Source organism: Centruroides sculpturatus, unplaced genomic scaffold, assembly GCF_000671375.1.
Source record: "Centruroides sculpturatus isolate CEXI.00-Female unplaced genomic scaffold, Cexi_2.0 scaffold85, whole genome shotgun sequence".
NCBI classification, from domain to species: Eukaryota; Metazoa; Arthropoda; class Arachnida; order Scorpiones; family Buthidae; genus Centruroides; species Centruroides sculpturatus.
In genome coordinates, this window is record NW_019384798.1 from 1,466,294 (window position 1) to 1,480,777 (window position 14,484).

Genomic DNA, 14,484 nt, shown 5'->3' on the forward strand with positions numbered 1-14,484 from the left:
TTAATTTTTAAATGTATTTTATCATAAAATAAAGTAAAATGTTTTTATTTAAAAATTTTAGTTTCGAATTTCTTACATTTTTCGAAAAAAGTATCCATCTTTAATTGTTTACATTTTTGATTTTTTTCATTAAAAATTTCAGAATATGGTCGAATATAATGCACTTCGCTCCCAACATTGTCTAACTCACAAACTTCATTCGTCAAATTTTCCTTAGTTGAAAGGATACGTTAACCCGACGTAGAGCTACAGACAAGCGAAGACACTGATTGGTCGACCATTGGTCGCTGTAGTGCATATATAAGTTTGAGCGGGAAAATTCAAGGTGGCTAAGGAGAGATAAATATCCTCTGGCCAACGAGAAGTAGATTTGTCTCACTAACGATAATTTGTGATCGCCGGAAGTGCTATTGCGTTGTAAGGTGTTTTCCTGAATGAACTGATATGGGATACATTCATTGGCACTATGGATTCGAACGCCATTTATTGGACTATTAAGTTTAATATCTTGACTTGTGGGTACCTAAAAGTTTAGTATTTTAATATTAATTTAATGCAAATGTATACATACCAATAATATTAAACAGAAAAAATAAATATATTTAATAAAAATCTTTGTTTTAACGAATGTACAATGTTGCGGCTCAGTAAATACGTCAACACTGAAATGAAAATCAGTCTAGCATAGGGAAAATCGGGGAATTACACCTCGAAACGGCAAATTTTGCAGCGGTGTTATTGCGAATCAGCGTAAATTGAACAGGCATACACTGAGGGCTACCTGTATTGTTTATTAGATAAGTGAAGATGATTATTTGTGTAAATTATAACACTGGTTACACAAATGTTTAAAGTAGATTTTTTTAAAAAAGGTGATTCAGATTTTGAGGTATGTGTAGTTTGGTATTTAAAATGTGTGTTAGCATTTTTGCGGGTGAAAGGTGGTCCTGGTCCTACGTTGTATTAAACAGGTGGTCATAATGTAATGACTCTTCAGGGTATGTATATTGCATTTTATGATTTGTGTACATTTTATTAATTTCAGTTGACTGAGGAGGGGGGTGTTATTAAGCCTGAAATGTGTACAAATAACTTATACACATATCAACTGAATAAAAGTTACTGATGAAAAATGTCAAGTGGTCGAGTGATTGCACTACCTTGTGCTTGAACAACGGAATATAATGTGCAGATACAGAAGTCAAACCTAGTAGCTTTTACAATGCTAGTGACAGAGAATTCTGGTCTTTACATATCTAAACTAATTAACTGCATAATACCTAAAGCCAAAGTGGGTATGCAAATAAAATATCTCTTCAATTTTCCAATAAACTCAGCAAGCTGTTTGTCTGTATGGAATTGTAAATAATTTCATGATATGTAAAGTTGCCTTTCCATGCAAGCTTATTAGCTACAAGCTATGTACACTATAATAAGGTGCGTCCCGTAAATATAAAGGTACAATTTGTTATGAAAATGAAAGCTAAACTAATTATCATATAACAAAACCAATTTAATTTTGAGGTAATTACAACTTACAAATAAACATACTAAAAAATCACGTAATTATATTGTTTAACAACTTAACAATAAATTAATTTAAATGAAAATCACATTTCCTGCTGTCCCAAAAATATAAAGGCAGGTTCAGTTTTCTAACAACAGAAGTCATACAGTACCACAGTGTATTTCAAATGTTTATTTCTGTTACGTATTGATGTAAATGAATTGTTTTTCATCACGGGACGTGCAAAATCCTTAACAGATGTTTAAAAAGACACGATTTCAGCTTTAAGAGATGAAAATTACTCAGCAAGAGCAATTGCAAAATAATTAATTGTTCTCCAACTGTAATTGACAATTTCATAAAGCATGGAGACAAATATGGACAAAAGAAATCAACAGGTTGACTTTCAAAGCTTACAAATAGAGGAAAATGTAGTATTTTGAGGGAAATCAAAAGCAACTAAACATCTTTATGAAAACTAGGATCAAAACCAGAGCTTAATGTATCAAAATCTACAATTGGAAGAAGAATTGTTAGCACATGTCAGCATCTCATCTATAAGAAGAAAGATCCTGCACCACTACTAACCATTTCTATGAGCAAAAGCACTTGCAGTGGGCATGGAAGAAAATTTGATGGACAGACACATGGAAGCACATCATTTGGAGTGATGAGAAGAAGTTTAGTTTTGATGGAACAGATGGTTGGACTTGTTATTAGCATGATTTGATGGGTAAAGAAGAAATATTTTCAAAATGGCAGCATGGGGGAGGTTCAATGATGATATGGGGTGGGTTTAGTTGGTTTGGCAAGACAAATACTGCATTCCTCAGTAGCCGAACGAATGCAGATCATTATCAAGACATGCTAGAAAGTTATCTTTTGCCTTGGGCTGATGTAATTGATGGAAATCATTGGTTTTTCCAACAAGATCTACACAGCTAAATCAACTTATGAGTGGTTTTTAAGTAATGGAGTCCCAGATATTGATTGGCCAACTCATTCCCCAGATTTGAATCCAATGGAAAACCTCTAGGAAATCTTAGCATCTTAGCTAGAGCTGTATATGCTAATGGGTCCCAATATAACAGTGTAGATGAGTTAAAACATACAATTAATATCCATTGGAAAAAATAACTACAACAGTCCTTCAAAAACTTATACAATCAATATTGGACTGTATCTACAACGTTATAATGAAAAAGGGGAATTGTATTGGTTATGAGTTGATTATTAAAGATTTGTAACAATACTTTCTACTGTTCTAGTGATTTTGTATTATGCTTTTATATTTTTGGGACAGCAAGAAATGTGATTTTGATTTAAATTAATTTATTGTTAAGTTGTTAAACAATATAAATACATGATTTTTTAGTACAGTAAGACCCTGCTTAATGCTGATTCAATATAACGCGATCTGCTTGAAGCCTTAAAAAAGCTCAAAATTTATGCTGATTTAAATTATCGTGGCATTTCATTAATTTGTTTATAATACAATTATTTGCAAACACAAACCAATCAGCAAAAGGTGGCAAAAAGGTGTACTTTTTTCCAAAATTGCATAGATTTAAAGAAAATATCATATATAGTATGTTAACTGACCGTGTTCTAGTTGGCAAATTCAAATGTCCGCTAGTGATATGGCATTACAATATTTGGCTATGTCTTGGCTACTTTAATATTATTTTTGTTAAATTTTTGCGTGTTTTAGCTGGCAACACTGGCTCGACCATGAAAGGGAAGCCAGTATTCAAACGTGGTTTAATTTTCTAATTATAAGTGGTTGTTTGTTTTGTGAGCAATCGAATAATTTTAAAATAATTTTTAACGATACACTAGCGACGATTATTATTTTAAAAAATTTTGTTAGTCTTAACATTGATAAAAATTCAATGCAAAGTAGGTTAATAGTGATATACTAATATACTAATTACATGGGATATACTAATATATCATACTAATAATGTATTTTTTCATACTTTTTGGTTATCTGACCAACCCTAGTCCCCAATTGAGTCGGATAATCGATGCTCTACTGTACAATTTGATCAATGATTTTGGTTAAATCGTTGATCAAATTGTAGCAAATGATCCAGATTTTAAAAGGAATGCAAAAGCAAAACAAGGCATTTTGGATGTGATATTCTGCTACCAACATTTGCTTAAGGATAGAAAAAAGCGACAAATGAAACTTTATGACTTTATCGCAAAAGAACAAGAATTTCAGAAAAGTCAGGACCTTTGTCACAAAATATGAACTTCACATTTCTGTGTGCATATGTTTGTGTGTTATTTAACATATTTTTATATTAATTTGTATAATAATATAACTTAAAATTAAAGTAAAATTTGTTTATTTTTGGTCACTTGTTTCCCTATCCCTATTTACTCTATGTTAAAATGACCTCATTTAATGCTGTTTCGCTTAGCGCTTTGTTGTCTAGGAACGCATCCCCCGCGTTAAGCGGGGTCGTACTGTATGTTTATTTGTAAGTTGTAACTACCTCAAAATTAAATTAGTTTAGCCTTTATTTGCTTAACAAGTTGTGTCTTTATATTTATGGGACGCACCTTAGAAGCAATTTATATAAATCACAGGTAATGTTATCAAGTCCCAAAACATTACTTAAAATAATCTTTTATGATTTTCTTATAGTAATCAGAATTTGAGTTATAGCTATCTACTATGTTTAAGCTGTGTTTCTTATAAATCAGTGGAATTCCTATGACAATAAAAACAATTAACAAACACAATAGAAAGTTAAAACCTCTCTTTGGAATATATTTCTAACTAAGAACTCAAAGTATAATCATAATGTAATTTAATGTGTGCTCACACCAAAAAAATTCACAAGTACACTCTACTCACTCAAGAAATAAGAAAAATGTGGAGGAAGGATAAGATATATTTTGTACCTGTTGTCTTCTTGTCTACTGGTGTTATATCATATATATTACAAAAAAGTCTAGAAATGTTAACCTTAATGAAAACATATACATGGCACTATAGAAAGCTGCAATATTGAACATGTCACATTGTTAGGAAATTTCTAAATGCTGAAACCAATACCAACCACACAGAAGCTTAATGTAACATTTGTTTGGGTAGCTATGTCTTGACTTTAGTTTGGCATATCACTTGGCCCAGTATCAGCTGAAAATGAATGACATTCATAACATAATAATAATAAATATTTAAATAAAGGAGATGGAAATAAAGCCAAGTGTTTATTAAACACTCAAATTTGAGTTCGAAGTCCAACAAATTTATCAAACATGGTTTCAAAGACAACAAATAATAAATATGTTGAATTATGAGAAAGTTTTTACTAAGAGAACATTTAAGTTTAAATTGAAATATTGTATGTGGTGTCATCTGTTATAAGATTCTATTAAAAATTAATTTTATATTATTATAAAAAATAAAATGCTTATCTTTTGACAGTAGGGTTAACTTTTTCTTTTAAAATTGTAAATTCAAATAACAAAATTTTCATTAAGTCTGACCCAGCTTGAGATATGACACAAGACTCCCCTCTCTATCTCCTGCCCCTTGATATTTAACCATAAAAAATTATGAGCATCAATGCCCTGTATATAGAAATAAACAAGTCAAGTTTCAAAATTTTTAGTTAATTGGGTCCAAAGACTTAAGGCAGAATAGATATCAACACACACAGAATTTTAGGGAATCTTATTTTGCATTTCTGGCCTCCTGGAGTATGAGAATGTCAAGAAATTCAAAAACCCAATAGTGGAAACTTGACCAATCACCATATGTTTTCTATGCTATATTCCATAACAGCTGGAAAAGTGAAAGACTAAGAGCAATACGTTATCTTACTGAAAAGGGGAACTCTTAAGTGACAAGACGACATTGCAAGAGAGTATCAAGAGTTATTATCACATCATACTTGCTACTTTAATTCTTAGTATTTTGTTGTGCTCCAGTGCAGTCTGTATACATACTATGCAGTATTAGGTAGTGTAGGTGCATTGCTATTGTGTGAGTGGATGAAATTCAACTTTCCTACTTTTCTTCCAAACTCTAAGCCAGTCTACGCTCAGTAGATGCCAGGTAACAACTGCATTTAACAAGTCTGAGCTGAAAACTGGCTGCACTCTAATTTTTAACTGCAGTGATTTTATAGAAACTAGTATATTTAGCAAGAGCTAGTAATTGCCCTAGTTACTAGACCAAAATCAAAAATTCTATAAATTTTTAACTTTCAAGAAAATATAAAGCTTGGCTGTAATCCAAAATTTCATTCATGAATCCCGTTCAATCAAGATTGGCTACAACTACAATTCTTTCTGAATCATTTGTATTAAGATGCTAAACTTAAATTAAAATTTTAAAAATTTCTATATAAAGCCCTAAGCTTTTTTGAAAATCTTATAAATGTATTTAGTGAATAAAATGTTTTTGCCAAGGAAAGAAAATATCAATAGAACCAAATTCATCAAATAAAATTAGAAAATAAAGAGAAAGCTATTTTGAATTATTTTGTTTTATTTCTCCATTCTCAAACGTTTTGATAAAATGTGGATCAAATTCTACAATAACTTTTTACATACTTAAAATATGGGAGCACTGACTCAATGTTGAATCATAGACTTTGAAGCTTCTTGCATAATATAGAATGTCTCCTGTCTTGTTTTTAGTTGTGTCCCTTTTTTTATAGTCTGCAGCTGCCACTGGATGTCCAAAATGCATGCTACTTCTTTAAATATTATCTCATGCCAACATTACTCTCTTTCTATTAAACTCTTTTCATACCTTATATCCAAACACTTTCCTTCTTTTGTGCCATTATCTTATTCAAATATTCATACGAGCACAAATATAAGACAACACAATTCAAATTTCAAGTGTACTGAAAAATAATGCTGCAGACTCAACAGTTCTGACAGTTTGAGAAATTCTGCTTGATACAGTTATATTTTCTAATGAAATCAATCTTTTGAAATGAACTATTCTAAAAGAAAGTGTATAATTTTAACATTTATAATTTTATATACCATATTTACTCACGTATAAGACAATCTCACATATAGGACGAGGTGTGACTTTAAAGATCAAAATAAAGAAAATTAAATTTATTAATACAATTCTAATTTTATTTTTTTTAATCACAAATAAAATACTATCAAATGCATGTATTAACGCAAACAATCATGTTTGCCTTAATATGTGATAAATAGAAAACGTGCATGACCAGAAAAAGTTTATTTTTAATGATTCCGAATCTGCTAACATTCGTTAAAAATAACAATTTAACAAATATGAAATAACTACATTTATAATCATTGCTAAGTGACCAGTATTTCATTAATGATTTTATAAATAACGAGGAACTATTTTCTGCAGATGAATGAGATGCAATGCAATTTCTAATTGGTGGATATAAACAAAAGGGATGTGTCTTAGTTTATTTACAGTAGGTGCCAACTTACGACATTTGAGTGTACCAGTAGACCGGTATTTGACGAGCCAGAAACAGCGATCGGCCATTCCTTTCCTCAAAGTTATTTTTGAACTGTCTCTTAGAAAGTAACATTCACCTTGACCACAATAGCACCCTGCTATAATGGCAGCATGAACTATACACAGTTCACAGAAATTATTGCAAGGATGCAAAATCCTTTGCTCGCACATATAGGACCTAGGTTTTTCAAGCAGTGAAAAATGAAACCTTGTGTTACATGCAAGTAAAAATGGTATACCTTGTATATATATGCAGCACGTGTAATGAATGTGCACTACACTTTTAACATTGGATAAGGTCAGAGAGACACTGATGTTTCCAACTCAATTATTAGCTGATAGGCCATTATCAGTCTTTGTTCGATAATGGCCTATCAGCTAGAAAACATTAGCATCTCTCCAACCTTACTCACTGTTATTGTTTACTTCATTACATTGTGGTTAGTTCAACTGTAACAGCACATGTTAACATTTTAAAAGCTCAAAAACACATGGAAAGAGAGAGAACACTAGAAAAAGATATTGTTCTAAACAAGATTAAGTCCATATTAAAGAGAGAAAGAGTGGTAATGTGCTGGCTAGATATGTAACCATAGATGTCACCCACTTACTGACTAAACAGATTGCAGTTTGACTGTATATTAAACACAATTCCAATCTATAGGGTAGCCTTGCTGTCATAGTTATTAAGTGTGACTGACAGGCTCAATGGCACTTAAAAACAATGCAATGGAATTAAAATTTGATGAACTGATGTATTTAAAAAACATAATGAATAATTTTTTGTGTACGTATAATGTAAATATATTTAATTTTGATTTCAAACTATAATTTAGACCAAGATTCACATTACCATTTAGTACTTACTTAAAAATATAAGCAGAACCTAAAAATACCAGATATAGAGTAGCATAGGTTATTCTGGATGGCATCTCGTCCTGAAATAAAAAGTTTTTACATTAATAACCATTCAAAATTCAAAGTAGATTTTATAATTAATAATAATACTATTTTTAAAAATAATAAATCAAATCAATGACTCAAATGTCATTGGAAATTGCCAATCTCCGATAATGTTGCAGATTTAAAATCATTAACATTCCTAAACATAAATTGGTCCAATGTACAAATTTATTTAAACAATAAAAGACTCATTACCTACTATAAATCCTTGAGTATTCTCAGGATATAAAAGAAGGATCAGTTAAATGCTACAAGTCTACACTCAAAAGAATCAGAGGTTAAGTAAGTGAAAAAGATCAAAAGACAGTAGTCTAGTGTAATGCCTATGTTTATTATGTTTGCAGATTCTTATCTGTATCAGTACATCATGTTTCAAAGACAGTTTTAAATAAAGTGATCATTACAAGACACTTTTTCACAAACTACACACAAAATTCCATTACATTTGTTAAAATGTCTTAAAGTGTTCCATCTATACACACAATTATCAATTCTATTATGTAAAACAATTTCTGTTGCAGAGAAGTGTAAATTACATAACCACCCAAATATACAGCTCTAAGTGTCATTTTTTAATAATACATCAAGTATTCTAACCATTAAGCTATCAGCATACACAGTACACCCACCACTTTGACTTTATCAATTCCCAACAAGCAGTCCTCCTTCATGTCAGAAATTGAAACAACATTCCAGGAAATAAAGCAGCATTTCCAGATGTATACAGGTTGAAGAACAGTGTTATCTGACAATGGAATCATATTTTAAGCATTGAAATAGGATGTAAACATTAATGTTATGAATGAAATTTTGAAAGGAGTGAATATTATTTTGTTTATATTTCATTCTGAACAAAATCTTGGCAATAAGATTTATTAACAATGATTTATCCTTAAAGAGATTAGTCTTAGAAAGCAAAATTCAATTTCCAAACAGATATGCTCCAAATTATACTCAATTTACAAATCTGAATATCTTGATATCTCAAACTTTTTAATTTGATCAATGCAATGTGATTAAAGTCTTTAGACACTCTGAACATTACAGAATATACAACTGTGTTTAATGCAGTAATAAAGAAAATCTATATAATAATATATGAAGCTGGTTTTGGTTTTCTTGCATTACCAAAAAACTGTACTTATATAAAAGATTGTTGCAATTAGTATTTTAAGATTACTTTATCATCATGAACAACAACAGATGTCAAGATGACAATTTTAAGTTTCATCTTCAATTACATTTGTCTCAAAGTCTTCATTCTAAAATGTTTCATTCCTAGTCATTCACAAATGAATAAAGATTAAACTTCTCAGCATTTAATCTGCATTATGGATACTACATTCTTGCATTTATCTAGAAAGAACAGTTTTGATTGGAAATTGAATTTACAACTGTTGTAGATTTGATTCCAGTTCCAATAACAATTTTTATTTAAAAAAAAGTGTAAATTATTAAAAGACACCTTTAATATTAAATTATAAATTTAAAAAAAGGAAAGGTGCATATCTAAGATCTTACAAACTCTGAACAGCATCTGCCTTTACATCAATTTGTCAAATACTTGGTTTGGCTTAATGGAATGATTTAACTTGACTACTCTGGATTTATATTAGAATATAGGTTTTCATTCTGGTTTCTCCAACATAGCAAGGTTTTACAAGTTTCTCAAAATGTTACAAACTTTCCAAAATATCCAATAACTTATCAACTATTGAGTATTGGATGTTTACACACAACAAAGCCATTCAGTTAGTGCAGGCTTGAAATTACTGACTTACAGCCATATTTTCATCTACATATTTTGTTCATATCTATTGGAGTTTTCAAATTTTAAGTAGGGGAAAAAAAATACTTTTTTTTTGATATTTAAAAAGATTCAGTACTATCATGTGCATCCATTAAATATGCAGCTAATTGGTAGGTTATCAAATAAAGCAGTTGTTTCATGTGTAGTATATCTTCAATTAAATTAGCATAATAAGAAATTATCCAGCAAAATCTTCTATTCAAGCATTTTTATGGGAACATCCTTAAGTGTTTGAGCTGAACTGAAAGCATAGAACACCAAACACATTCAAATTTCCATAAATATCTTGAATTTTAAGTGTTTACATTTGTCACTTAGTAAATTTCAATTTCTTATAACAAAAAACACAAAATTACCTTTTTGATTTTTTGAAAATACAATTCTGGAAAGCAATGCAGCCAATATGACAGTTGAATAATGAAGAAAAACTTGAACATGAAACTACAAAATAATCACAAAAATTAATTTAATATTAAAAACATTTAAGCTGAAAAATTAAGTAAAACTCACGTCATCTCAGCATGAGGATAATCTTCCCAGAGTTTTCCAATATTCAACAGATAACCTTCCTGCAATACAAAGATTTCATATTCCTGCATACTAAGATTTGTAAATGTAAGACTACAGACTTACTCTCAGGATGATGTCTCCTCCCCAGACAACAGAAATCAAATAGAAAATCAAAAGTTGTCCAGATTCGTTAAATTTGCTGTGCTTCAGCTTGGAAAGATGCAGTTTCCGATTCAATTTCTAAAAGACAAAGGAATTTCATTTCACTCTCAGAATATTAATTCATCTCAAATGAAATGCAAAGTGATACTCACATCCAGAGCGTACTCCTGAACGATGGCATGCATGACAATGGCAATCAAGAAGTAGAAAAATGTAACAAAGAAGTCTTTCATTCCATATGTATAGAGAATTACGTTGGTCGGTTCTAGAGCTGGAACGAAGAAAATTAAATTTATGAATAGTTATTATGATAAAAATTTCCCTTTGGTACTCATATTAATCAGAAACTATAAAAATTTAACAAAATTTAAATAAGAAAGCATATAAAAACTATATCTTGTCTGACCATTCCTTTAGTGGAATATATTGCACATTTTGCAAAGCTGCATATAGCAAATAATCAACTGAATGCTATAAACATGATTGATAAATAAAGAACTAAATTGAGCAACAGTTAAAATATACGAATGTGCTCAATCAAACTGGGTGTTTGCAACAGCATAGGTTTGCTATATTTCTATCCATTTATACTATGTCTTGGTAGGAAGTTCACAAGTCTCTCTGAGATACAGTGAGGTATAGAAATCCACCTGTCAAAATATAATAATGAACTAGTGTCTCCTATCAAGGCACTACAGAAAGGTTTCAGTAGGAGATGCTCATAACAGAACCTCTCTAGTAAACTTTGAAAAAAATTTCCTTCGGATGAACTTTAAAATTGTTCGTTTTCTTTTTAGTCCCTTTGTACACCAGCAGGAAATAACAATTTCATGGCAGAATCAACCTTTATTTGGAGGCTTCTCCCTTGCTTTGACATGAAAAAAGTTACAATTTATTCTCTGGTGGTGGCACAAACACTTGTGAAAATTATAATTTAATAAAAATGTATTGCTGGGACAATAAGTAAGAACTTGAAAAAAAAAATTTTTACATGGACAAACTTTAAAAATGTCTTCCTCCTTTTAGTCCCTCTCTAGTGAATCTTGTACAATTTGTGCTTCTCGTTACAATCTCAGGATCTATTCTCTTTCAGGATTGAAATAAATTCAAGAATAGCCATTCCCATTTTAGTTATTTAATAAAAAGTGGCAACCATATTATTTCTATTAACCTCATACTTTTCTCCACCCTAAGAGAAACATCCACATCCCTGTAACTATGAAAATAACTATATTCTGTTAGTTGTCACTTCAAGAAAATTTTGCTAATAATTTTTCTTGTTTTTGTAATTATAAATTTATCAGTCAATATTTTGTAGCATATGCCATATATCTCATCAATATGATTACCTTTAAACCATTCATATTTAGGATAAACATGATCAAATATTTTATATTTTACATGCAAAGAGATATTTTATAAAGTTAATCATTTAAGATTTGTGACACAAACATTCCATCCAAAAGAATATAATTAATAAAAGCACATGGTCTTACCTTCCGTGGTGTTATGATGCATGGCAACGAACATTGATGCAAAACGGGAAGTGGCCTGTCAATAATTGAAAATTAGATTAGTATTTGTATTTTGAATTTAAACTTAGTCATAATTCTATAAAAGTTTTCTGATGTATTCTTTAAGATATCAACTTTTTAATATTAATTCATTAAATAGCTTAATCAAATCAATTAAAAAAAAGCAACTTAGAAATTAAACTTAAATTCAACAGCTTTGCAATACAATCGAAAGACTTTGAACATGCACTGTAACAACAATCTGACCCATACCATTTGATATCTGATAGAAAGAGCCTATTTTCTGCATAATTGATAATTTTCTTGCATTCAGACTTTACTTTCTAGTTTATCTGCGCAATATTTTTGCTTTTCAAATAATTCTAACACCAAACACAGATTTGTACTTTAATATATGAAAACTTGTCTTTGTATGTAACACCTTAATTTCACATATAGGACAGGAAAAAATACTTTTCTACACTGAAAAAAATTCCATAGGCATAATATTATGAGGATTTTGGCAAAACAGATGTGCACATTTAGTTATAAAGGAGTTATTTACAACTCCTTTATAACTAAATCCCAAATATTTATAATATTTATTTATTCATCCTATTTAAATTTGAGCCCAGAACATAAACCATGACTATTTTACATTGATTTCAGATTGGTATACCTTATTAATTGTACAATGGCTTCTCTATTAAACAAATCAGTAAGTGTGCAAATAAATTTTAAAGTTTGTTGCAAATACATTCATGGTGAGCCATATTAACTTTCAGATCTATACTTCAAACAATCTATTAATTGTTATAAGAGTTGATTACAATTTTGACGAGAGAAAGAAGCAATCTTACTTAGAAGAATTTAGTCACTTGATCTTTGTCGTTAAGAATAATCCAAAACCAAATACAAAAACCAAACTATGATCAAATAGAAAATAATTTGTATCAAAAACCATTCAAGTTATTAATTAACCCATTGTCACACACCCACGGTTATCGTACTAATCGATTTTTAATTAGTTCATGCAAAAAATTCAATTGTTTGAAAAATTTGAAAAAATTACAACCTGACTAACTTTTCTTTAATTTTAATTTTACAACGTGCAATTTAGTTTTTGTTTAAAGCATTTCATTATTTTTATTTAAGACATATGGTCAAATCGGAACTATGGCGTGCGTGAACTCAGGTTTCAATTTTCAAATTTCCTACCAGGTGCCGTTACTAAAAATAGCAATAGCAGTGGCGCGCGCTTGTTCGCTTATAATCATGTTGTTTTAAAGCAAATAACTTCTAAAAACCTCAAATTTGACCCAGAAATAATTTAATTTTTACATTGGTATTTTTTAATCATTTTATAAACTTTTATGACACCATGTCTCTCATAATTTTTGTATTTTTCTAATTTTATGAATATGAAAATGCGAGCCAACTGTAATATCTAAATTAATTCATTTTGTTTATTAAAATTAAAATCATAAAATTTCGCACACAAATGGTCGAGATGCAATGAAGGTTTTATTTTTATAATCACTTTGTTTTATTCAGACACAACCTCTTTGCTATGATCAAGAAATGTTGATCGAACTTTGAAACTTTCATTCATATTTTCTCTCCTGATGTTTTCTCAACTGTCACCTAAACATTAAAAAATTTTATGGTCATCACGCAATTGTTTTTCCTTCTCCCCAGCCATGCTGTTTTCACGTTTTATATAAATTTTTTTTTATTAAAAGTAGAATAGAAGTAGAACATTTTATTATTGTATAGACATATTTTTGCTATTACCTTTTTCTTCTGTTTTTTTTACTTTTTGAGTCAGATATTATTCCTATATAGATTTATTAATTATAATAAACATGCATTTTGTCTAAAATTACATTAAAATAACACTCTCTAATTAACCTCTGAAACAAAAAAGTATCTATATTAATTAACGTGCAATGGTTTCTGAGCACGTTGCATTGCATTAAATTAAATAATAAATATGTTTATAAAATAATTCACCAAATCTGTTCACAATAATATTGTAAAACACTATGTGCTTGTAAATTAGCATTTCTGATAATATTTAATTAATTTTTGAATTTTGTTTTATTTTATATATAAAAATCTAAGAAAAACAAATAAATACGTAAAACTTATTTTAAAAAATATCAGCAACTTATTTGCTATCGGTCTCACGGCCGTATTTAGTCTTAGGTGGAGTTTACCACCTGCTTAGGGCTGCACTCCCAAACAACCCGACTCTTGAGAGGTCGAATCCCGAAGCGACCGCGGCAGCTAAGGGCCTTGCACCCGCTCTGGGCCAGAGCCCCGGTCAGGGGGACTTGCACCGCAGTTCGCAACGTGGAAACCGACCTCCCTAACGCCACATTTCCCTGCGTCCAGAGGAACGCGGGATTCGGCGCTGGACTCTTCCCCGTTCGCTCGCCGTTACTAGGGGAATCCCTGTTGGTTTCTTTTCCTCCGCTTACTTATATGCTTAAATTCAGCGGGTAATCTCGTCTGATCTGAGGTCGAC

General features: G+C 30.3%; 1 protein-coding gene across 3 annotated transcripts in view; it reads right to left on the bottom strand.

Annotated features, from left to right (window-relative positions):
* LOC111629442 (translocating chain-associated membrane protein 1-like) overlaps positions 1 to 14,484 on the bottom strand; it is a 31,216-nt gene that overhangs the window by 9,502 nt on the left and 7,230 nt on the right. For all 3 annotated transcript variants that reach the window (XR_002757330.1, XR_002757331.1, XM_023373341.1), the window contains exons 2-7: positions 11,937 to 11,991; positions 10,593 to 10,711; positions 10,402 to 10,518; positions 10,279 to 10,337; positions 10,125 to 10,209; positions 7,863 to 7,933 (exon numbers count right to left, since the gene is read on the bottom strand). Coding sequence is in view for 1 of the 3 variants with exons in the window: in XM_023373341.1 (XP_023229109.1) it covers positions 7,863 to 7,933; positions 10,125 to 10,209; positions 10,279 to 10,337; positions 10,402 to 10,518; positions 10,593 to 10,711; positions 11,937 to 11,991 (506 nt within the window). In the remaining 2 variants the exon portion in view is untranslated. The remainder of the gene's footprint in view (positions 1 to 7,862; positions 7,934 to 10,124; positions 10,210 to 10,278; positions 10,338 to 10,401; positions 10,519 to 10,592; positions 10,712 to 11,936; positions 11,992 to 14,484) is intronic.